This window comes from Podarcis cretensis (genome assembly GCF_951804945.1).
Source record: "Podarcis cretensis genome assembly, chromosome: 14".
Taxonomy (NCBI): Eukaryota; Metazoa; Chordata; class Lepidosauria; order Squamata; family Lacertidae; genus Podarcis; species Podarcis cretensis.
The window spans coordinates 33754389-33779480 of record NC_137183.1 but is presented as its reverse complement, the minus strand read 5'-3'; the positions used below and the strand labels follow the sequence as shown (position 1 = coordinate 33779480).

Genomic DNA, 25092 nt, shown 5'->3' with positions numbered 1-25092 from the left:
AACCAGACAACTTAATTTCACAGTTAAAAAACAACAACAACTTTCCCCCCAAAATAGTTATTCTCTCATTTCTCCATCTTCTTCTTCTTCCACACCCCTTATATGAAGGACATTATTGCACCTTATCAGAACTTCACCAAGGTGCCCAGATAATGCACCATCAATATATTCTTCTGTATTTGCAAGCTGCATGTTCATGTAGCCATCGATGGAGACGAGGTAGCCTTTGTATTCCATCCCCCACTTCAGCTTCACCATCACTGGCTCCCCAGGCAGCCCGTTTAGGAAGGGCTTTGGATTGAGAGGCAGACTCATAGCAACCAGACCAACCCAAGGGCGGCTGCGGCAACAAAAAAATTACTCACAGGCAGCACATGTGCCCGCCAAAGCTCTGGTGTGCAGCTGGTTTTAAACCCCTAACCCCTATCTCAGCTGACTCCCTGGTCATTCTATTAAAAAGTGCATTAGAGGAAACTGAACCACACTCAACTCCATTGAAGTGCATGGAATGTTTTGTTTAAATGTCGGCAGGCAGCCTTGATGCTTTGATGGTGGGCAGCAGCCTGACAGAGGGGCCAAAGTCTCCTTCAATTGTCTTAACGGATCAAGGAGCAAAGATGTGCGAGGCATTATCTACTTAGCTTGCACTGCTGTTAGTTAAACATACTGGAATCTGTTGGGCTAAGCATTTCTTACAATCCTCATTGTTTCTCCTGTTCCCTTGTTCTCTCCTTCCATCCATCTGCCCTGCAGCCATATCGGATTTTCAACACCTGGCTTGGGGATCCCTCCAAGAACCTTCTGCTTGCAGAAGTCATTAATGTTATCAAAAGAGAGGATCTTCTCAGCAATGTTACGCATGCAGGGAAAGCTCTGTTGTCAGGGCTGCTGGATTTACAGGTAAGCCTCCATGCAAAAAATTTTATCAAGTGCTGTGCCATAAATTGTGATTTCTTTCTTTCTTTATGGCTGGAGGCAGTAATGCTTCTGAAAACTAGTTGCTGGAAACTGCAAAAGGGGAAAATACTCATGTGCTCAAGTCCTACATGCGAGTTTCCCTTTGAGGCATCTTAGTGGCCTAATCCAGAAAGACTCTTCCTATGTTGATTTAATCCGCTTGGGTAGGGTACAGGGTTTCTGATGCACTTTTGAGGTGGCCAAGGGCAGTTTGTGAGCTTCCTGTCATTCTACAAATCATCTCACTATTAAGCTACAAACACATATATATGTACCGCTCTTGCAGGTGCCAATGCTAGGCTGGTACTTAAATCACAAGAGTAGGTTTTGAAATGCTAAAGAAATCCCAGAGTGCCCCAAGAATGAGGCCAAGAAACAGATGCCTCTTCTGCAGAGGAACAAAACCTTTGAGAATCTGGGGGACAGATTTTAGCACAGCACTAATTTCAGATTGGCTGGTTCTTTGTATTGCGGCTGAGCGGCTATTATAAGAAGAAGAAATCCAGGATTGGGTTGCAATCACAGCCCAAGCTTTTTAGAAGATGCTGACATTTTATTTGCAGAGAGAATAACAACTTATTTACATCAGGGGCAGAGAACCTGTTCCCTCCCCTCCAAATGTTGCCAGACTCCAACTCCCATCAGCCCTCAGCCAGCCTAACCAGTGGCCGGTGTTGATGGGAGTTGTAGTCCATCAACGTCTGGAGGGCCACAGGTTTCCTATCTCTGTTTTACATGGACTCAGCCACCGTGGCTTAACCCTCAAGCTTTCCTCAAGCCATAGGTTTGTAATTATGCAAACTGGCTGTTACTGTGAGTGCTGGTAACGCAGCCAAATCCATGTACAGTATCCTCTGCCACAAACAAACTATCACTGCCTCCAGTCACTGTGTGGTGCAAGTAACACGCAATCTCCAGTCGGCAAGGTGCAAGCAAAGTCCTGCCTTCTCTGGCAGTTCAGCAGAGTGCAAGGACTGCTTTGCACCAACAATACCTTCTGTTCTCACTTGCAGTAAGAAGACACCAGCTCCGTTTATTCAGCAAGGTGCCAGCAAAGCTGTCTTCTGCAGCCTGGCTTTTTGTCCTGTGATTCAGCAGGGTTTAGATTAACAGCTGGCAACACCACAGTGTAATATACAACTGAACTGCAGCTGTGAAAAAGGCAGGTGTCATCTTAGAAATCCTAAGTAGAGGAGCTGAAAATAAAACAGCCGATATTGCTAGGCCGTTACACCTGTCTTTGGTGACACCTGACTTTGACAGCCCTGGTCACTTCACTTGAAGAAGGATATTGTGAAGCTCAGAAGTTTCAGAAAAGGGGATCAAAAATGGCCAAGGGGTTGGAGGAAGGTTTACAAGGATTGGGGCACTTTAGTTTAGGGGGAAAGGCAAGTTAACAGGGGGACATGACAGTGGTATATAAAATTATGCATGGTGTAGAGAAAGGCGATAATGCTCTCCTACATACACTCTGGTCAGCGACGGAAAGAAACTGATTCATTCTCCTGCGTAATTTAATAAGAATGAAGTCATCCAATGAATCTGAATGTTAGGAGAGTCTGGACGGGCAAAAGATAAGTACTTCTTTGCACTCGCTCCCATGGGAGGCAGTGATGGCCACCAAGTTGGATAGCTTTGAAAGAGGATTAGACAAATAGTAGGGTTCCCATATTTCAAAGAGTGAAAATCCAGACACAAAAGTAAAAAATAAATAAAAAATTAATGATGTTTTTGAGCTGTTTTTAAGGAAAATCAGCGAAAACGACAATGCCGACATGGGTTGCCATACGTCCAGATATTCCTGGACATTTTGCCAATTTCCACCCAGACACAACTTCCTACTACAGTATTCTGTGTATGTCTGAGAGATTCCAGCCATATGGCAACCCTACAAATGCAGGAACGAGAAGGAATTGCAAGCATGGAGTGTGCTGTTGCACTCAGATCCTGCTTGTGGGTTTCCATCAGCTATTGGCTGGCTGATGCTGGACTAAATGGGCTTTTGGCCTGATCCAGCAAACTCGCCTTTGTCTTACGACAAAGCAGCAGCAGCCGGCTTGGTTTTCTTTGAAGTTGCCACTAACAATAGCCATTTTTGTTAGGTTCTATTTGTGTTTGGGGGTCTCTTTTTAGCCTTGCATCTGGACGCCACGCCATAGCTGTCAACTTACAGATTTGAAAATAAGGGACCAGCAGCCTCGAAAATAAGGGATCAGCAGCCAAAATAAGGGATCAACAATTACTTTGATAAAATACATATTTTGTTGCATGCAAATGGCTTTAGATACCTATTAGGTCCATAAATTACCATATAGCATATATTCAACACAAAAAAGCAACAATTTGTTGTTGACAAAGGACAGCTGGACATAGAAAGGGCCCCATTACCTTCAGTAGCTTATTTAAGGGACATCATCAATAAGGGACAGCAGCGGGACATGGCGCTGGGATAAGGGACTGTCCCGCCAAATAAGGGACGCTTGACAGCTATGCGAGAGGCTTCTCCCAGAGAAGGCAGCTCCCTGGTCCACTACTCATCCTGGCTTCTCTGTTCATAGCAAAAGCAGAGTTAGAACTGACTTAAATTCTCTTTCCCTCTTTTCAGAGCCGCTACCCACATCTGATGAGCAGGGTGCGAGGGCGAGGGACCTTCTGTTCATTTGACACTCCAAATGATGTTATCAGGAACAAGCTCATTGTACTAGCCAGAAACAAAGGTAAGGCTCTGTGGGGTTTGTAGCTGCACCTGTTTCCTTATTTCTCATCAATTTGAGTCGCAAGGATTTTGGCTACTCTGCATAGCCAATGGCCAGTGATGGTGGGAGTTGTCAGCTCCCAATTATGCAGCTGCAATTGCTCTCATTTTGCATAACAGATCCCACCAGTTTTGTTTTTTATTTAATGCTACTAGTGACAAAAGAGCAGCGAGGTTCAACCTGCAACCAGTGAAAATCTTGATCTCTTTGGCATCAGAGTTCACTGCTATTCTCCACACATATTCATGCACGTTTTAGCAGGAGTAAGGACTAGAAACTTACTTTAAGAAACAAACAGAACGGAGAGTTTCTTATTTGTTTATAATTTATTGTAAAATAAACTTAATTATGTATTATAAAATAATGCATTGCAAAACACTGAACAGTTGATCCTGCGGATTTACAATACTTATGGAAGTTGTTCCAGCATTCCACAAAAGATTATCACTTTGGTAAACAAATCCTCCATGTTACGAAGTCTGTTTTCAAGTCTGCAGATTATTTTGTTTTGGCAATCACAAACCAAGTAACTCAGTGGTGGACTTCAGGCTTTAAAATTTCAGCAGCACCCTGTGCGACACCAAAATCTGAGGGGCCCACCTCTTGCCTTTTGATGCTTGTCATTGCCATGCTGCCCCCCACAGCACCCTCTCCGCTGGGCATCCAGTGCGAGTGAACCAGTTGCACTCCCCTAAATCCGACCCTGAATAACTTCTTTGAAATCAGAAAGAAAAAGCAGAAAATGTGAGTCACATCCAATGACCGTTAAAGCTTGCCCACTGAAATTGAAGGACGAAGCAAACTTAAGTCCATTATTTTCAAGGAGTCTGCGCTGAGGATAATTTAGTTTTCTATTTGAAGGAGGGATTTAGTGCAAAGTGTACATTCCTCTGCTTGTATGCTGTCTGACTAAAGAGCACAAGGCATTTCTAAACTGCGTTTTCCTGTCCTTAGGTGTCGTGTTAGGAGGCAGCGGCGACAGATCAATCCGTTTCCGGCCTACTTTGGTCTTCCGCGACCACCACGCACACCTCTTCCTGAACATCTTCAGCGACATCTTGACAGACTTCAAGTAGCCGAGTCTTACCTTGCACTGAGAGAGCCCAAATCCTATAAGAGTCTGAGAATAGTTTATTTAAAATCATAAACGTATATATAAATATATATATATATTTTCACTAATAGGAAAAACCGAATTCATAAAGTGGGGGGTTTGTTTTGTTTTTCAAACGTTTGTTTTATTTTTCCATGCTTATCACCAATTCGAGCTGCTTCCGACTTAAAACTCTGGACACCCTCTTGTGCTTTTGAAATTCCTTGCAAGTATTCTCGGTTCTGGGCAGCCAACCTGTTCAGGATGGGGACTTAAGGGTTGTTCATTATCTTGGTTAGGACACATGCTAGATGTTTGGTGCATTTAGTCTCTGAAGCGGGATTCCTGAGAGCTTCCCGGCATTTATAACAACAAATTTCCTACCCTTAAGGTGGCAGTGAGACTTTTGAAAATGCACACCTACTGCCACTGATCCAGAGCTCTGTATACATACCAATGCAGATGGGAGCAGCTATTCATGCACATCCATGCACACCCCAGAGCCCCCAGACCCACAAATAATCACTGACTGGAGCCAACTGTGTTTGTATTTAAGCAATTGAATCATTCCCCCCTCTTTTTCGTAAAAAAAACAAAACACCTTTTTTTCTTTCCTTGCATATATGTCCTGTTTTTCTTCTTCTGTGGTACCAAAGGTGGTATCTGCCAGGTTCCCAGGACATCTCCCATCCAAGCACTGACTGGACTCAGACCTGCTTAGCTTCAGCTTGCATGCCTTTGGACTCAGACCCTGGGTCCCAGTTTCCTTTTGAGTTCCCCATTGCATTTTCCTATATGCAGATCACCAGAGGCTTATACCCAATTTCTCTTTGATGCAGTTTCCTAACCCTGCATGGGTCACTGCCCTTGAGCATTGTAGATGTTTGGGATCGCTACACCAACCCTTTTAGTGAAGATGCAAGGCACTGAACTTTAGACCCCTGGCCAGTGAGCTCCTCCTTAATAAAGAGAGGTTCCTTTTTATACCCCCCCCCCACCACACTTCCTGTGCCAAATGTCTCTGCCAGCACAGAACTCTCCTTCGCTGGAGGATTTTAAGCAGAGCTTAAGTCAGAGATTCGTTAGCTATGATTCCTGCATTGCAGGGGTTGGACTAGATGGCCCTTGGGGTCCCTTCCAGCTCTGGAATTCTGTGATTCTACTAAAGTCACATCAGTGAGACTAAATCACGTAGATAGTGCTTCCGAAGGCAAACATCTGGCTTGGTGCAAAAGGTCCCGATTTGCACATTTAGGAATGCACAATGAACAGCCCTGTTGCAAAGTTGCAGAAAGGCACCCCTCATCTGTCGGAACCAGAATACTAATTTCTCTTAGCAATGCCTAGCCTTTTGCAGATAAAACATGGCCTGCGTTAACTGGTGAATACACCAGCTCATTGAACGTGGGGCAATTTTTGATGACCTCCCCATTTTACAATCCCAGGCAGGCAGCAAAAGCAAATGGTCCGTCCTGCTACCCCAGACCTGCAGCTGCATGTGGCTGGACTGTGTTTTAGCCTTGAAGCATTGTCACTTGGCCTCAAATATCTTCCATGCTGGGGCAATATGTCGCACACAGATGTCCTCCTGCCAATTTTGGTGTCCAGAGAGAGATTGGGGGGGGGAGAAGCAGCAGAGTTTGTGAGTGTGGGTTTTGAAGTTTTGGGGTTTTTTACAAGGTTGTCTGCTAAGCAGAAAGTGTGGACTTTTGTATGGATTGGGAAGAAGATGATATGTTTTAAGGAAAGTAACACACACACACACACACAGCACTAAATAATTTTCAAATAACTTCTTCAGCACTTTTAACACTGATTTTAAGTTTCTAGACTTTGTGGTTGTAATACACAAGCATGTGGCTTGCTTGTACAAGACTGGGCCAAACTCCATGTGCTTTTTTTTAGATACTGTGCCTTTATTCCGCCCCACCTCCCCTCCCACCATGCATACCCTTCTCATAAATGGAGTTCTTTATGGGATGAAGAGACATAGAAATTCACCCTCCTCTACTCAAAATGCTCTGTCACAACTCCTTCCCTTGCTGTCCCTGTCACTCAGTATTGCCTGAAAAAGGGGGGAACATGTGTTCAACAGAAAGGGGGTCTTCTGTATGCACCCCCCCAAAAAAAAACCCATCCTGTGCTATGTCTCCTATTTCCCTTTTAAGACATCAGCAGCAGGACCTGCTCTGCCATTAGGCAGAGGATGAAAAAGCCATTTCAGGCAGCTGATTCAGTGCGTCCTGAAAAATCAGCATTCAGGACTGCTTAATTTATTACTGCCAAGGATGGGGAGAGGTGGCTGTGTGTCTCAGGTGCCAAAATAACTTGTCTGGCAAGGGGTTCCCTAGTCCTACCTGGATCTTCTGCATGCCAAGCAGATATTCCGCCACTGGGTTATGGCCCTTCCTTTTAGGAACATAGAAAGCTACTTTGTATTAAGTCAGACCATTGATCCACCTAACCCAGTATTGTCTACTACACTGACCAGCAGGGGCTTTTAAGGATTTTGGGCATGGAGTCTCGCCCAGCCCTGCCTGGGGATGCTGGGGGTTGAACCTGCAATGCTTGACCACCAGAGACAGGAAATAGCACACAGTGGGGTTATTCCCACTTCCTGGGAATCTTTGACTAATCCATGTGGTTATGATACTTGGAAGCACTTAGGCAATGACTTCTAAAATCTCAGAAGTCAGGGAGATGGCGGAACGAGATTTGCAGGGGTTGAGGGAAGGGCTTCAGATCCTTTCCCCCTCCCCCTCACCCCCACCTGCCATGATAAGCAAATCTGGAATAGCAAAATAATAGCAATGCTGAACAATCTATGCAAAGGAGAGACCACGACATGATTTATGCAATCACAAAATCGCCAGGACCTTTTCAGTAGGCAGCATAGGAAGAAGCAAGTGGAGCCTTCATTGGCTGCTTTGTGTCACCAGACCTGCTGATAGCTGCATTGCCACTCTTTGGCCATTTGTAATGGGGGCGCTGTAGGGCAGCAGGTCTCCCATTGATCAAACTGCTGCAATTCCACAGCAGGGCACCTTGCACTTGACTGCAGGAATCCCCAGTTCAAGACTGCCCTGGCACCTTACAATAGCAGTATCGTACTAGTCTGTACCCTTGGGTAAAAAGGTAAAGGTACCCCTGCCCATACGGGCCAGTCTTGACAGACTCTGGGGTTGTGCGCCCATCTCACTTAAGAGGCCAGGGGCCAGCGCTGTCCGGAGACACTTCCGGGTCACGTGGCCAGCGTGACATCGCTGCTCTGGCCAGAGCCAGAGCCGCACACGGAAACGCCGTTTACCTTCCCGCTGGTAAGCGGTCCCTATTTATCTACTTGCACCCGGAGGTGCTTTCGAACTGCTAGGTTGGCAGGCGCTGGGACCGAGCAGCGGGAGCGCACCCCGCCGCAGGGATTCGAACCGCCGACCTTTCGATCGGCAAGTCCTAGGCGCTGAGGCTTTAACCCACAGCACCACCTGCGTACCCTTGGGTACCTGGTAACTAAATAGCTCCAATAATCCTGAGTGCTCCGAGTCATTAGTTCAACAGGCTAATTGCTTCTTCCTCAAATTTCATTTTATACTGCCCCTGCCTTTGATACTATTCTTAATGTCCAAAGAACTCCTTTACCTATGGGGATAGGACATAGCTGTCAACCGTCCCTTATTTAGCGGGAAACTCCCTTATCCCAGTACCATGTCCTGCTGCTGTTCCTTATTGATGATGTCGCTTAAATTTCCCGGGTTTCATGCTTCCTCGGCTCGGGAGGGAAGCAGTGGCTCGGGGTCCTCTGCCACGAGAGAGAGCGCGCGCGCTGGCGCCGTCGTCCTGGCGCGAGGAGTTCCATTGGCCCTTCCCTGCCCGAGAGGGGGGGAGGGAGAGAGACTCTTGCCCACGCCGCCCCTAAGCGGCAGTAGTGGTGGCAGCTGAGGAGGCGGCCTGAGGGAGGAGGAGATGGGGAGGGATGCAGAAGGGCGGCGCTTCAGCAGCCGCCGCCGCACCGCAACCGCCTCATGCTGGATTGACAGCATCTGTCAATCCTACCAATGTATGTAACTCTTTACAATAGCAAAATCCCTTATTTTGGCTGCTGATCCCTTATTTTCGAGGCTTCTGGTCCCTTATTTTCAAATCTGTAAGTTGACAGCTATGGGATAGGAATATATACACCCAAAGGTTCCAGGCCTCTTTGTGCATAAGAAAGAAAGCTTATCCCATGGCTTGCGACACTTAGCATTTCAAAACGTAGTTGGGGTGGGGGTACTAAACTACTTAACGCTCCTGCCCTTGGGACACTGGATTTCTTCTGCATGTTTTTCCAGACATTTCCCCGCAAACACCCATGCATCAAAGTTTAATCTCTGCTGCATCTTTAGCAGGTTGGAGACCTTTGGGAAAGAAGCCAGACTCCATTGCCAGTAGCAGGGAATCAGAGTCCTTCAGCATATCGACACAATTGACGTTGTAGGCATCCATAGTGAGTCTTGTACTTTAGCTGTGATTCCTGTATTGCGGGGGGTTGGACTAGATGACCCTGGGGTCCCTCTCTGCTGACGGAACCCCAAGATCTGGTAACCTGCACATTTGCCACATTCTTGTTTTATTGTTCATAAAACAACTTCTCCGCCTGTCCTGTTTCTTCTTTTAAAGTAATTTTTTTTAATGGAACACTGTTAACTGTGAACACGTGTGCACAACCTAACCTTGGCTCTCAGACCATGGTGGATGCTTTAACCTAGGGAAGCTCTATGGTGTTAACAGACATCCTTTTTTAAAAAAGAAAGTAATAATCTTTGTTTACAGCCTCTCTGTTAACTGTGCCAAATTCATGCGTGAGCCAGTACCTAACTTGATGTAGCCAGTTACCATGTCGCACAGATCCATGAAATAATGTTTCCTGTGTTAATCAGTATTCTTAAAATAAAATATTTATAACTGAAATCTGACGGGAGTAGAGGTGTTTTTTTAAAACAGGGGGAGGAGACATTTGGGGCCAACGAGTCTGAGGTGTGGGGGGGGGGGGGGGTGACGGCAACATGCCAGTGAGGAATGGGGGCAGAAGTAAAGGATTAGAACGTTTATAAAACACAAGTTCGTAAAATCCTGCATGGTACAGAGAAAGTGGATTGAGAAAGGTTTTCTTCCTATCTTGAAACACTAGAACTTGTGAACGTTCAATGAAGGTTGGAAGGTTCAGCATAAAAGGAGGTTCTTCATGTAGCTCATGGTTAAACTGTGGAACTCACTGCCACAGGAGGCAGTGGTGGCTTTGTTGGGCAAATTCACGGGGAGAAGGCTATCCATGGCTACTTGTCATGAAGGCTATTATGTACCTGCACAGTCAGAGGCAGTAATGCTTCTGAATGCCCATTGCTGGAAACTGCAGAAAGGGAGAGGGCTCCTGGTCTGGGGTCCGGCTTGCAGGCTTCCCATGGGGCATGTGGTTGGCCACAGTGAGCAGAGGATGCTGAGCTAGATGGGCCATTGCCTTGATCCAGCAGAACTCCTCTTATGTTCTTATAAATAAAAATTATTATTATTATTATTATTATTATTATTATTATTATTAAGTGGGCAGAACAATGAATGTAAAGGTTAACCTCATAGGGCAAGGTTTTTTAATACACACCTATCTAACTAATGAAGGGACGCGGGTGGCGCTATGGTCTAAACCACTGAGCCTCTTGGGCTTGCCGATCAGAAGGTTGGCGGTTTGAATCCTCGTGACAGGGTGAGTTCCCGTTGCTCAGTCCCTGCTCCTGCCAACCTAGCAGTTCAAAAGCACGTCAAAGTGCAAGTAGATAAATAGGTATCACTCTGGCGGGAAGGTAAACGGCGTTTCCGTGCGCTGCTCTGGTTCACCAGAAGCGGCTTAGTCATGCTGGCCACATGACCTGGAAGCTGTACACCAGCTCCCTTGGCCAGTAAAGCGAGATGAGCGCCGCAACCCCAGAGTCGGCCATGACTGGACCTAATGGTCAGGGGTCCCTTTACCTTTACCTAACGAAATGCCATGATCAGAGTTCAAGGAAGCATGCGACTGGGGCAAAAACACTCAAGGCAAGTACAAAAGGAAGGAAAGCCCAGAGGGCCCGACAGGGCGTGCAGTTCATGTGAATATGTAGTAATGCAAGAGCTTGGGACTAGAAATTCAACCTCTACTCTCTGTTGGATGTGAGTGAGTCTCTCTGTCTGGCACATATGTATATTCATGCTCTCCACAGAACTATTCACAGCTGGTGGCTTTTGTTGAGAACTGGCCAGAGCTCACTCTGGTTGGATTGGAGCCTAATCCTGCATCCTGATTCAAAATCCAAATGTATCCAAACAGACGAAAACCTGCTCCTCAATCTCGGGAAACATCGCCCCAAAATTGATTATGATATCTGATCTGAAGAAGAGTCCGAATGCATAGCGAGCATGCAACTTTCCAAAAAAATAATTAGATTTATTTAGTTAATAAATCCAGAGGATTCCCCCATCACTCTGAAGAAGTAGCATCTACGGTGGGGTGTGAGAATCATCCAAAATTGCTTCCCTTCCTTTTGCACTGCTGGAAGCGTTGCCGTTGGCCGACCAGCACCACTAGAAGCAAACCAACATGGTGACCGCAAAACATTACACATTAACAAGAAATGATCCCAAGGCTCCCATTTGCTCCCGAGGTCACCCAAGCCCTCCAAATACTTTGGCAAATGCCTCCTTGTCCACGACCTGCCCATAGCGCAGACTAAAATAAAGGACGTTATCTCGGTCGTACCGCCTGAGTGGTAGCAACAGCTCGTTGGGGTCTTCGCCAACGTCCCCCAGAGTCATCACGGTGGGGACCGGGCAGTAGATGTCCCTCCTCCTCCCCCAGAAGGTCAAGTGAGCCACTTTCAACAGGGTGCCGTCTTCGCTCAGGTACATCATGCCAATGATGCGCCGGAGGAAGAAGCTCATGCCGTAGAGCATCGCAGCGGCAAAGCAAGCAAGGCCCGTACAGTAAAGGCACTGTGCCAGAGGAACTTGGTTCTGCCAATAAAGGACCCAGATCGGTGGGAGAACCAAGATGGTCAGGCCTGTCTGCAGCAGCTTCAGCCTTGAAAGGATTCGGCAGTACTTGATCCACGGAAACCTGTAAATCAGCTTATACTGATGGGTGCTTTCCAAGTTAGGCCTCTGCTCCAGGGCGCGTTGAGAAGGGGCCAAGGTGCCCAGCCATCTGGGTCGTGCCGGCTGACTGCCAGGAGCTTGCTGACTGAAGGGTTTGAGAACCACAAGAACGCCAAAGGGACAGGTGGAGGCTGGGAAGCCCTTCTGCCATCGCAGAGGAACTTGGTTTCGCAGACACCTTCCACAGGGTGCAAGGAAGGGCAGGTCAACGCAAGCGGTGAGGATCCTGGCCTGAAAGACAGTTCCATGAGATATCACTGGGGTGGGATTTGTTTTTCACACTGAGGGCCACCTTCTCTTCTGGGGGGCCACCTGGGGGCCACATGCAAAAGTGGGTGGAACAAGAGGTGTAAATTTTACCAACGTAAACTCACACACATCTCTATTCTTTAATCACGCAAGCGAGAGGGTAACAGGGATCCCAACCAGCCAAGAACATTCAAGGAAGGTGTGAAGCGAGGCTGGAGAGGGGTGTGGATTGTGGGAGTCCCAAAGGCCAGGCAGAAAGGCCATATTTCCTCCCAACCGCTCACCTGGGCCTGAGTTTCCCTATCCCTCAAGAGATTATAACATGTGGAGTAGCTGGACCTGTCACCATCAGATGCATGCAGCCGCTAACTTTTCGCTCAGGGCAACTTTATTATTTACACTGATTGATTTATTCTGAGAGCTCAGAGAAACGTCCCCCCACCCTCACCCCAAGCCAGGCTGGCCAGTTTTTCTGGGGTGCTTTCTGCATCCCTCAGGACCACATGGGGCTTGATTTGCTTGCGCAAGCTACCTGTAGCAAATGGTTCATTCTCTGCTCATAGATTCCACTTGCAGAAAGGGTCTGAACCCAAAGGTCCTGTTCAGCATGGTCACATCAAACCATAGTTTAGCATGATAGAAATAAGCAGGAACAAACCACAATAAGTCTCCAGTTCTTGTGCACCAGACTCCCCCCCGCCCCCAGTGTCAAGTGTTCAGAGGCTTTCGCATCAGCTCGCCATACAGACCTGAAACTGTAGTTAATTTAACTATGGTTTGAAGCTGGCCTGTTTGAAACTACCCATATTTAACACTAATTACACTTTATTAGGGGGACGCAGGTGGCGCTGTGGGTTAAAGCCTCAGCGCCTAGGACTTGCCGATCGAAAGGTCGGCGGTTCGAATCCCTGCGGCGGGGTGCGCTCCCGCTGCTCGGTCCCAGCACCTGCCAACCTAGCAGTTCGAAAGCACCTCCGGGTGCAAGTAGATAAATAGGGACCGCTTACCAGCGGGAAGGTAAACGGCGTTTCCGTGTGTGGCTCTGGCTCGCCAGAGCAGCGATGTCACGCTGGCCACGTGACCCGGAAGTGTCTCCGGACAGCGCTGGCCCCTGGCCTCTTAAGTGAGATGGGCGCACAACCCCAGAGTCTGTCAAGACTGGCCCGCACGGGCAGGGGTACATTTACCTTTACCTTTACCTTACACTTTATTAGAGTGGACAAAGTTCCATACTCCTCTACACTTTAATTTATTTGTCTTATTATTACATTTATATCTCCCCTATTCCCCCAAGGAATTCAAAGTGGCATAGCTGGTTCTTCCCCTCTCCACTTTTATTCCCAGAACAACCCTGTTCAGGTAGACAGTGGTTCGGGGTACCCAGTAGCTGAGTGGGCATTTGAACCCAGGTCTCCCAGAACCTAGTGTGACACTCTAAGCTAGGAGCAGCCAGCACAGTGCCCTCTATGGCGGTTGTCTTTTTCCTTTCTTTTTTTGCACTTCTATGAGCCCCAGCCAGAGGGATGTGAGTTGTAGTCCAGCAAGGTCTGAAGAGCGTCACGTTGGCTGACCTTGCTCTAACCACCACACCACGCTGCCTGATGCACCCCCAACACCACAGACCAGTTTCCACCCAGCTCTGCTCCTTTGCAAAGCTATTTGCTTGCCATTTGGGAAGCAACCCGAAGGGGAATCCAGAGCACCGCTTTACCATGAGAGCAGCTGCAGCAGCTCCTGAATGGGGCACTTCTTACACCACGAACCCCTTTGACTCGCCTTCAGATGCAGACACCGCTTGGGCGGCCCGCTGCCTGCTGGGGAAAATGCACGTGGGCTATGTCAGCTGCTGCGTGGCATGCCGGGAATTGTAGTGCCTGACTCCTCGCCCTGTGGAGAGGTAGAGTAACACAGGGCACTGTAGACACGTGGAACTTCCGGGTTCCTAGTTTAGACCCTGGGTGGCTGTGGCTGTTTTGTTCTCTCACTTGCTCCTCGCATATTTTCGAATCTGTTATATATTTATCCCATTCCCACCCCCAATGTTATATATTGTTCAGAATGCTGTTAGAAAAATTATAATACAAGTCCCCCCCTGGAATATATACATGTATAATTTTGTTATTATAAATGTTATTATTTATGACGTATAATATCAGATAGATAGACAGACAGACAGACAGACAGACAGACAGATAGATAGATAGATAGATAGATAGATAGATAGATAGATAGATAGATAGATAGGTAGATAGGTAGGTTTCCCAGTGTGGAAGTGAGGCTTTTGCCCCGCATATTGTAACAGTCAAATAGTAACCGAAAGTGTTTATTGGCTACTGTACTCTACTCTACTCTAGGCTCCCTTTTCGGTCTTCCGCAGGGCATGCCGGGGAAGCGCATGCGTAGACGTCAACCCGCCTCTGCAGCATGCTGGGAGTTGTAGTCTTCCTAACTGCGAACCCAGGAGGAAGCGAAGCGCCTCTCAGTCAGCCACCTCATCGCTCGGGCAGGCAGCGGCGGCGGGTAACACTCGAGTGGCCATGGAGGAGGTGGGCCGCGGGCGGACTCTTTGCCTCTTCGACGTGGACGGCACCCTGACCGCGCCTCGCCAGGTGGGAGCCTGGGGACTCCACTCTTGAGCATGCCTCTGGGCATGTGCAGAGTGCTTTTAACCCCTCCGTTTAGGAACAGCTGGAGGAAAAGTGGGAGGTGCAATGCGGGGCTTTTCATAGCTAAAATAAGTAACAATGAAAAATGAAAACGCAAACCTTGCTTTTTGCTCTTATAATTTATGAAATTATTATTTCGCCATTGGTGTATTAATATTAAAATACAATATGTAGTAAAAGGATCCAAATTAGAAGGCAAATTTCTGCTGCAGCAGCAGCAGCCTCATTCATTGTAATTATCTACTGTTCCTTGTTAGAAGTTCAACATATTCAGCTACTGGTTTCCAGAATGTAGCTTGTTTATTTGGGAGCTTATTAAGCAGCTTATAAGTTCATAATGAATCACAGCAACAAATATAACGCTGATCCGTCTCTTCTCTGTGGATCTAGAAAGTCACCCCAGATATGGCGGATTTTCTGCAGGCCTTGCGGAAGAAGGTGAAGGTCGGAGTTGTGGGCGGCTCAGACTTCGAAAAGATTCAAGAGCAACTGGGAGACGATGGTATGAATAGAGCACAAGGAAATTGAGGAAAAAATTGCTTGAGTACGGGATAGGGGACTTTTTATCAGCCTAAGGGCCGCATTCCTTCATGGACAACTTTCCAGGGGCCGCATTTCAGCGGAAGGCAGGGCTAGAGACAAAAGGTGGGTGGAACAACATGACCTTTGAACAGTAGCCAACAGTGCAACCATACAACAATCCGTATTTCTGCACCGACACACACTCTTCTTCATCCAGGCAATTAAGACCACAGTTTTCAAGGACACATTCTAGCTAGGCAAAAGTACCTGAACTGGGGAAAGAGTCTGAGGGCCACATAGAGAGTGCTGGGGGGCCACAGGCAGCCTCTGAGTCTGAGGTTCCCCACTCCTGGTTGAACGGGAAAGTGCTGGTGGTTATAAGCATCACGGCTTTCCTCTTCACTTGGCACCCTGCCTGATCAAACTAATTTACTCTGAAGCAACTTTCCTCACATGTTATTTGTGCTCATAAACCAAGCATGGCCAAGGACTTGCCATCTGGCAATGCTCTCCATTTTCAGCCATGTGTAAACTGCTCTTAGTTAGGCTGAAAGGGGTTCAGGCTGGGTATCCTTGTGAACGAAAGCTTGGCTTTAGACAAAATCATGGAGCATAAGACCTGCCTGCAAGTTGCTAGCCTGGTAGCTTAATAGCAATTGGTAGCATAAGAAGCTGGCTTATTCTAAGTCTGACCACTAGCCCATCCAGCTCAGTACTGTCCACACTGACCGGCAGTGCCTCTCCAGTTTCAGGCAGGGGCCCCTTCCCTGGAGAGTCCTGGGACCTTCTGCATACAAAGCAGATGTTCTATCACTAACCCATGGTCCTTCCCCAAACCTGTGAGTTGATTGCTGCTTACCCAACAGGGAAGGGCTGTTAAATTCATGTTGTTGCAGGTGTTAAGATGTAATATTTCATTCTTGTATCCAGGAAGATACAAGGGGTTTGGGGGGATATGTGAGAAAGAAATCTGGGACTTGTTGCACCCCACAAGAATGACAGACCCCACAAGCCATCTCTGCATCGTTGTGTCCTAATTACATTACACACACTCCCATGTTTGTGCATTACATTGGAATCACTGTTCAGTATTTGCTATCATATAGAGCAGGTACCAAAAATAATACAGCAAAGGCCTGACATCAATGAGCAGGGTGTTCCAAAGTGCAGGGGCTACAATTATGACTAAATTGAGGCCAACCTACCCCCAATATTGGGGAGGGTCTTTTTACAAGAGGTGCCTAAAATGTCTCTGATGATGCTGTTCTTTAACATTTGTTCTTCTTAGTGATTGAAAAATTTGACTACGTCTTCCCGGAAAATGGTCTCGTGGCATACAAAGATGGGAACCTCTTGAGTAAACAGGTGAGTTTGCGACTTGTGATTAGCTAAGAAGGTGGATAATTCCCTCCCTCCCTTTACTCAAAAATGGGGGCTGGGAGGTGCTCCAGCTTCTTGCAAAATAATGGTTTTCCCAAGTGCACTGACACTACTCTCTTATTTTTCATTGGCCTTGTTATGAGTACAATTCTTTGGCACACACCAAAGTTTAGTAGTAGAGGGATTGATAGCTCCTTGTTCATGCTCAGAGACATCATAACAATGAATGCCAATTACTGGAGGAGTTTCATTGGAGCAGGGCTCGTGGACTCTCAATGCCATCCAGCAAGGCTGTCTTTGCGTTGCCACGTGAAAATGGTATGTTAAGAGCACCTTGTGGGGAATTCTACTGCTTCAGAAAGCAGCTCTTAGGACCAACTGTCTGGGCCTTTGAGAGTGGGGCTTGGAACGAACGCAGAGACTCCTGCAATTAACAACACAGGAAGCTGCCTTCTACTGATTTGGTCCATCTAGCTCAGTATTGTCTATGCCAGGTTTTCCAAAACTTGGGACTACAACTCCCACCATCCCTGACCACTGGTCCTGGTAGCTAGGGGTGATGGGAGTTAAGTCCAACAAGAGCTGGAGACCTAAGTTTGGAAAACACTGACTGGCAGGGCTCTTCAGAGTTTCAGGTCAGGCAGGAGTCTTGCCAAGCCCAAGCCCTGCCTGGAGGCTTCTAGGGGATTGAGCCTGCGAACTTCTGCATGCCAAGAAGCTGCTCTGCCACTGAGCCAAGTCGCCCCCCCGCCCCCGGTAATTGTGGAACTGAAGCCCGTCTTCTTATTCTTTTGTATACAGTGGTGCCTCGCAAGACGAAATTAATCCGTTCCGTGAGGCTCTTCTTATAGCGGTTTTTTCGTCTTGCGAAGCAAGCCCATTGACAGCTTAGCGGATTAGCGCTATTAGTGGTTTAGCGGCTTTTAGCGGATCAGCTGATAAGCGGCTTATCAGCGGATCAGCTGATAAGCGGCTTAGGGCTTAGGAAAAGGGGGGGGAGGGAAAAAACCCCGCAGGAACTCGCAAGACATTTTCGTCTTGCGAAGCAAGCCCATAGGGAAATTCGTTTTGCGAAGCGCCTCCAAAATGGAAAACCCTTTCGTCTAGCGGGTTTTCCGTCTTGCGAGGCGTTTGTCTTGGGGGCCACCACTGTACTTCTTTGTGGAGACAGACTCCCCTTTGGAAAACCCTTTTTCCGGTCTACATACCTAATCGCTTCCTGTTCTGCTTTCCATGTAGAGCATTCAAGGCCAAATGGGCGAAGAGCTTCTTCAAGACTTGATCAACTATTGCCTGAGTTACATTGCAAAACTTAAACTGCCGAGGAAGAGGTGGGTGGTTCCAGCTTCCTTCCGTGGCCTGAGTCAGATCGAGGCCCATTAGACACCTCCCACAAAATAGAGGTGGCAGAATTGCCGGCTATTATCAAACCTTAGCCATACTTGTTATAGGCCCACTGAAAGTAATTGACACGTCTAACGTACTCTGAGTAGAATTTAGATGCCTACAACCCTTTTAAGTTTTTAATTTGAGGGTTACCACGAAAAGCTCATTAAAAGAACGACAGTCAGTGGTCAAACAAACCATTAAGGTGTCAAGGAAATCATCTTATTAAAAAAATGCCAAGGCTCTTTATATGGACAGTTTTGAGCCACCATATAAGTATTACCAGGCCTTAGTCACACATCAGACTTCTGCCTCAGGTTACAATCCACTTCTCCCTTACCTGGGAGTAAGTCCATTGAATTCAGCAAAGCTGCTGAGCAAATGTAATACAGATAGACTTTGTAACTCTCCAAAACCAGCTGAAGAAACTTTCAAGTTTTGTTTTTCAAATAGTAACCATATTGAAATACAGTCGTACCTTGGAAGTCGAACGGAAGCTCCTGCAGCCAATCGGAAGCCCCATCAGACATTCGGCTTCCAAAAATAGTTCACAAACTGGAACAGTCACTTCCGGGTTTGCAGCGTTTGGGAGCCAAAACATTTGAGAACTAAGCTTTTCGAAAACCAAGGTACGACTGTACTCTGTTCCTCATTTTGGACATGTCATTGACCTCTGAAAATGCATTTTCTGTTTCTCTCCCATGTATCTTCTTCCTTCACTACAACGGGTGGGCTTGTGTCCTAAAAAATACTGCTGTAACTGACCTCCCTCCTAGACGCTGGTCCAAAGAGCTTTGTTTACTAGCCTAAGTCTGAGGCAGTAACATACCACTGTGTCTCTTCCTAGGGGCACTTTCATTGAATTCCGAAATGGGATGCTGAATATCTCTCCCGTGGGCAGAAACTGCAGCCAGAAGGAGCGGATTGAATTCTATGAGCTTGATAAGGCAAGTGCACTTTTTCCCCATGCCATCATAACATTTTGTTAGCAAGTCCCCTTTATGTCGAAGCTTCACGTCCCCTTGACCATCGTCAGTGGCACACAGCCAGGCCCTTTGGGTGCTCTGGTTCTGTGGCTGCAGGCTTATATCTGCATGGGGAAAGGCTGCAGCTCAGGGGAAGAGCATCTGCTCTGCATGCAGAAGGTTCCTTATTAAATCCCTGGCATCGCCAAGTAGAGACTGTAGGTAAAGGTAAGGACTGGATGGTTAAGCCCAGTCAAAGGTGACTATGGGGTTGCAGCGCCGACGTTTGTCCACAGACAGCTTTCTGGGCCATGTGGCCAGCATGACTGAACCGCTACTGGCACACGGAGGACCGTGACAAGTGCCAGAGCACACGGAAACGCTGTTTACCTTCCCGCCACAGCAGTACCTATTTATCTACTTGCACTGGCATGCTTTCGAACTGCTAGGTTGGCAGGAGCTGGGACACAGCAACAGGAGCTCACCCCGTCGCAGGGATTCGAACTGCTAACCTTCCAGTCAGCAAGCCCAAGAGGCTCAGTGATTTAGACCACAGTGCCACCCGTGAGAGACTGTAGGAATGAGGGTTGGCCAATGCAACACCCTCCAGATGTTGTTGAATTCCAAATCCTGCATTATCAAAGCCATTGTGGTCAGGGATGACGGGATTTGTAGTCCTGCAACATCTGAAAGGCATCATCTTAGTGTACATCTACTCCAAGATTCTGGCACAGAAGTGAAAAAGCATTGTGACCACCAAGTTATGACTCTGAAGTGATTGAGAATTAATGCTATAAATGCATGGCACGCCATGGGAGCATAGGAAACTGCCTTACATTGAGTCAGAGCATTGGTCCATGCAGCTCAGCATTGTCCATACTGACTGGCAATGGTTCTCTGGGCAGGGATGTCTCTCAACCCTGCTGGGAGGTGCTAGGGATTGAGAAACTGGGACCTTCCTCATTCAAAGCAGGTGATCTGTCGCTGAGCTGTGAACCTTGAATAACCGTAAAGACATTCAGCTTTTATCTTCCAGAGGTTTGCTGCGCGAGTCTTGTTGCATTTTAAAGATGAATCAAATATGTTGTGGCGTAAGTGGATGCATGAAGCCAGTTTTACCAAGCCCTTGACTTCTAATGCCATCATTCCTGGGTGGGATAAAGTACTGTAGTTTTCCATTGTGTTTTCGGGGTGTTTCTTGATGAGAAGATCCAGAAGAGCTGACAAAAATCCCCCAAACACACAGCAACAGAGGAGCAAGCTTCTGGAGTGTTTTAGTGTGTAAGTCTCAGCACGTCTGCATGAACTAGAGTGTGTACACTGGAAAGCATCTCAGAATCTTGCACAACTCTGTCACTTTCCACAGCAGCTATGATCTGCCTGTGATGTCGCAAGCTGTATGCCTCCAAATACCAATTGCTCTGAATCACAAGAAGAGTGCCGTTGAACTCAGGTCCTGCCTACAGGCTTCCCTGACTGACCACTGTGAGAATAGGATGCTGGGCTGGAGGGGCCACTGACCATTGGCAAGGGCTCTTCTCATGTTTGTACAATCTTCTGTCAGATACTCAGGGTCTCTGTAGCAGACTCAGGTCCCCCCAATGCTAGAAAGCTTTGAAAATCATTGTATAGCAGAATCCACGTTCTCATCAACGCTCTTCCCCGTTTTGTTTTTCTCAACAGAGGGAGCATATAAGAGATAAATTTGTCGCCGATTTACGACGAGACTTTGCAGGAAAAGGCCTCACATTCTCCATAGGTATTTAAACATGAAATATCACGCCCCTAAATCATTTTTGTTTGTGCCAAAGCACAAGGATGAGTCTGGCTAGTCAGGTGTTGCCCTCGCCTTGTATTACACGACTGGGAAAAGGAAAGGGAGAAACATTTGCCACTAGGTTTTCAGAGGCACTGGAAATAAAAATAAAACATAGGCTTGGGATAAGGGTGTCCACACATTACATTCAGCAAGCGTACAGTCTGTGTACCTGCGTACTTCTACAGTTATTTGCATGAAACGTTCAACAAGGGTACAGCCTGTATGCTTGTAAAAGTTGAGTTGTACTACTCAACAAGTGTACACTCTTTCACACAAATGCTTAGACCTGTGTTCAGTGTAATGTGTGAACAAGCCTAGAGAAACACCTGAATTACTACTGACATATTCGTCAATCCAGGAGCACAGGTAAAATATATTTTCGGCATGTTACTGGGACAAGAGTTAATTTCAGGTGCCTTGATATATTCCAACACCCTGTGTTTTCTGTTCTATTTAAGCATGAAGCTTCTGTCCTCCCTTTTACCATAAATCCATTTAACTTTATGCTGATGGAGATAGCATCTTCCAAGGTCCTTCCTGCTCAGTAAACCTTCTTCTAGGTCATTTTTACTTTACACTGTACAAAACGTGCTGCTGCTGTTCTAACTTTTTGTAACCTCTTTCCAACCAGGGGGCCAGATCAGTTTTGATGTGTTTCCAGATGGTTGGGATAAGCGATACTGTTTAGGAATTGTTTCCCAAGACGGCTTCAAAACAATTTATTTCTTCGGAGACAAGACAATGCCAGTAAGTGCTAGACTGGAACGTGCCAAGAAGTTTCAAGTACACTTTCGGGATAAGGATTCCTTGTGGAATTGCAATAGAAATTCATGTGCTACCCGCGTGAAATTGATATATAGATCAGGAAGGAGTCGTCTCTATGGCCCTCCAGACATTGCTGAACTCTAACTCCCAACCACCCTGGCCAATGGTCAGGAACAATGAGACACAGTCCAGCTAAAATCTGGAGGGCCACAGGTTCTCCATCCCAGAAAGATAACTACAGTCGTACCTTGCAAGCCAAACGCCTTGCGAGTCGAACGTTTTGGCTTCCGAATGCCGCAAACCCGGAAGTGAGTGTTCCAGTTTGTGAATGTTCTTTGGAAGCCAAACGCCCGACAGGACTTCCATGGCTTCCAATTGTGTGCAGGAAGCTCCTGCAGCCAATCGGAAGCCGCGCCTTAGTTATCGAATATTTTGGAAGTCAAACAGACTTCCAGAGCGGATTCCATTCAGCTTTCAAGGTACGACTGTTTTGCAAATATTTTGTCCATTTTCTGCCCCCAACCCCTTTTAACAATTTCACCTAGACCCAGTTTTCAGGGAAACTGCCCCCTCTGGTCAGCAGTACACAGAGCAGCACATGGTTCCCCATCTTTGAAGCTCCCATCTTTGAAGTTCTCATCTCCATCGCACCATGCAGAAGGCAAGAATAGCAGGGTTTCTACCTACGCTCCACCTTTTCCTTCCAAAAATAGTCTCTCCTTTGTAGCCCCAGATAAATTAAATAATACAGCTGTGTTGGCTGGGGCTGATGGGAGTTGTAGTCCAAATTGGCCGTGCTGGCTGGGACTGATAGGAGTTGCAGTCAAAAATATCTGGAGAGCACCTACTAGTTGGTGAAAGCTGCTATAGCTCCACAGTTATGCTCACCTGAGGCCTCACAGCAGGTTCTTTAGCAACCTCTATGAAGTTCTGGGTGTTGGGTAGCTCTCCAGTGAGACTGAAAACTCCAAAGTGTGATTTTTGTGTGTGTGTCTTATTCGCAGGGTGGGAATGACTATGAAATTTACATGGACTCCAGAACCATCGGCCACAGCGTCACGTCGCCCGAGCAGACAAAACAGATATGTGAAGAGTTATTCTTCAACTAGATGCACTTATTTTGTACGAAAAGGGAGCAGGTTAACTTCAGGACCAAAATTTGTAGAATAACTGCCTTGGGGTGAAGATCAGGATCAAGACTGTGGTGTGGAGGAGGCTGGCGGGGATTTAACTCTCCTGTTTCACCCCACCACCCCCCGGCTGCTGTTTGTCCAGAAAGCGGCAATTATGAGGCAAACAGAAGTTAGCTGCGTCCCTCCACGGCAGCTATTTTAAAAATAGGGGAAATGGTCAGACCTGTTAAATGAATGATTGCCTGTCATGTTGTGCCCAGTTTCTGTTTTGCATGATCACAGCTTGCCTTTCAGGCTGATTTCCTAGAGACTGAAAAGTTCTGCCATAACAGAAATGTCAAAGGTGATTCCCGCCCCGCCTTCCAGACCAAATTCCTCAACACACACCGGGATCTCTTCCAAGCAACATGTGTGGATGGCTTCTTCTGCCAACACTGTTCTGTCCCCACTTTCATTTTTCTGATTGCTGTGTAGCCCTGAAAAACAGGCCTCACGGTGGAAGCCTGGCAGGTAGATCACAACGTCCAGAAAGGCTTTGCTTGTCCCAGTGACTTATTGAAACAGGCAGCTGGAGGGTGGTTTTAGGGTAGAGGTAAAATTCTGGCACAGGAGCCCATCTTTCATCCACCACCCACCGTTTGCTGCTGTTTCAAGGGTTCTCTTGTTTGTTTCAGAATGTTGTCATCTCAGTAGGGTATGTTTGGAATTTAATGTACTGGAATGCAAAGGGATGGGAGATTCCCACTAATACCTCACACCTGGCTTTTTGGAATATGGTGCAGTTGCTAATCCTCCCATGCAATTTCTGTTAAAAGCTCATACTTCAAGTTGGACTGCCACATTAAAATTCTTATGAACCGGGAATAACGTTTTGTTTCTCCAGATATCTCCCTCACTCCCAGAAAGAAAACCCTCTCATATATATCAATAACACCCAATTGCCTTTCTGTCATCAGCACACTGGATTTGCCTGGCTGAGGATCTTTGAACCTGTTCTTGAGAAGTACAGTCATACCTTGGTTGTCGAACGCCTTAGTCTCGTACGTTTCAGCTCCTGAACAATCGAAACCCAGAAGTAACTGTTCTGGTTTTCGGATGTTTTTTGGGAAGCCGAACATCTGACGGGGCTTCCGATTGGCTGCAGGAGCTTCCTGCAGCCAATCAGAAGCCGTGCTTTGGTTTCAGAACATTTTGGAAGTCGAATGGACTTCTGGAATGGATTCCGTTCGACTTCCAAGGTACAACTGTCTTTTATATTGAGTAAAGCCATTGTTACACCCAGCTCAGTATGCTGACTTCTCAAAACCACAAGCAGTTATGCAAATTAAATGTATTTGCATAATTTATCCCAATTACAGAACTCGTTTTTCTAAAAACAAAAAAACACCACCACCCTTGCCACAGATTTTCAGACTGTTTAGTGCAAAAAACAAAAAACCATGGCCAGATTCAATCATATTAGTGTCAGAGCAGGAAATGAATAGCTGAAATGTCCAAATTCAAGCCAGCATAGTCTCTGTAACAAAGTTTAAAAATGCACTGCAATTCCCTTTTATGGAAATCCCAGGAGCAGAAGGAAGAGGGGGGCATTGAACTTCCACAACTGGTTTCTTTAAAAAAAAATTAAAAATCCAGCTATTCAATGGAATGCATATCCAGTTGAGCAGGAGTCAAGCACTGGTGTAAAATAGAATGCAGAAGGGGAAATCATTCAGCAACTGATCATGGCTACCACTTTTAAACACCACTTAGAGGAGACATTGCAAATCAGTGAGCTTACTCACACCCGAGACAATTTCTTCAGAACAGTCGTGTGATGCAGCAGGGGGAGGGGGAGATTAACGCTATTCTAGGCTGCATCAACAGACGTATAGTGTCCAGATCAAGGGAAATAATAGTACCACTCTATTCTGCCACCTGAGGTCCCATGTCCACAGTTTTGGGTGCCACAGGTTAAGGAGGACATTGACAAGCTGGAAGGTGTGCAGAGGAGGGCAACTGAGGTGCTCAAGGGTCAGGAAACCAAGCGGTAATAAAAGCGATTGTGGGAGTTGGGTATGTTTAGCCTTCAGAAGAGAAGACTGAGAGGTGGTATATTAGCCATCTTCAAATATCTGAAGGGCTGTCATATGGAAGATGGAACAAGCTTGTTTTCTCCAGAGGGTGGGGATTCAAACTATAAGAAAGGAGATTCCGACTAAACATTAGGATCTTAGTTGACCACCTAATTACTTTCCTGC

The 25092-nt window shown here is 46.7% G+C and overlaps 3 protein-coding genes, 1 long non-coding RNA gene and 1 pseudogene across 7 annotated transcripts in view; 2 read left to right on the top strand and 3 right to left on the bottom strand.

The window, feature by feature from the left end:
* ABAT (4-aminobutyrate aminotransferase) overlaps positions 1 to 5010 on the top strand; it is a 40454-nt gene extending 35444 nt beyond the window's left edge. For both annotated transcript variants that reach the window (XM_079952579.1, XM_079952580.1), the window contains 3 exons: positions 754 to 900; positions 3563 to 3674; positions 4668 to 5010. In XM_079952579.1, coding sequence (XP_079808705.1) covers positions 754 to 900; positions 3563 to 3674; positions 4668 to 4789 — 381 coding nt within the window. In that variant the 3' untranslated portion in view covers positions 4790 to 5010. The remainder of the gene's footprint in view (positions 1 to 753; positions 901 to 3562; positions 3675 to 4667) is intronic.
* LOC307202558 (small nuclear ribonucleoprotein F pseudogene) lies at positions 25 to 406 on the bottom strand (annotated as a pseudogene). The gene has a single exon. The product of its transcript is annotated as a small nuclear ribonucleoprotein F pseudogene (transcript).
* A 392-nt stretch (positions 5011 to 5402) lies between the features above and the next one.
* LOC307202563 lies at positions 5403 to 10326 on the bottom strand. The gene is made up of 2 exons (XR_013832927.1): positions 8286 to 10326; positions 5403 to 7916 (listed from the first exon to the last, which is right to left on the bottom strand). It is a non-coding gene; the product is annotated as an uncharacterized lncRNA (long non-coding RNA).
* A 910-nt stretch (positions 10327 to 11236) lies between these two features.
* On the bottom strand, positions 11237 to 14066 carry TMEM186 (transmembrane protein 186). The gene is made up of 2 exons (XM_079952642.1): positions 13928 to 14066; positions 11237 to 12198 (listed from the first exon to the last, which is right to left on the bottom strand). The coding sequence occupies exons 1-2, from the start codon at positions 13928 to 13930 to the stop codon at positions 11479 to 11481; spliced, it is 723 nt and encodes a 240-aa protein (XP_079808768.1). The 5' UTR covers positions 13931 to 14066; the 3' UTR covers positions 11237 to 11478.
* A 606-nt stretch (positions 14067 to 14672) lies between these two features.
* PMM2 (phosphomannomutase 2) lies at positions 14673 to 23719 on the top strand. 2 transcript variants are annotated; one of them, XM_079952640.1, is made up of 8 exons: positions 14673 to 14825; positions 15273 to 15384; positions 16693 to 16769; positions 18024 to 18115; positions 19018 to 19117; positions 20819 to 20894; positions 21586 to 21701; positions 22724 to 23719. In XM_079952640.1, the coding sequence occupies exons 1-8, from the start codon at positions 14754 to 14756 to the stop codon at positions 22826 to 22828; spliced, it is 750 nt and encodes a 249-aa protein (XP_079808766.1). In that variant the 5' UTR covers positions 14673 to 14753; the 3' UTR covers positions 22829 to 23719. The 2 variants fall into 2 exon arrangements, with proteins under 2 accessions (XP_079808766.1, XP_079808767.1); XM_079952641.1 differs by lacking the exons at positions 14673 to 14825; positions 15273 to 15384 and adding an exon at positions 15458 to 15527.
* The last annotated feature ends 1373 nt before the right edge of the window (positions 23720 to 25092 follow it).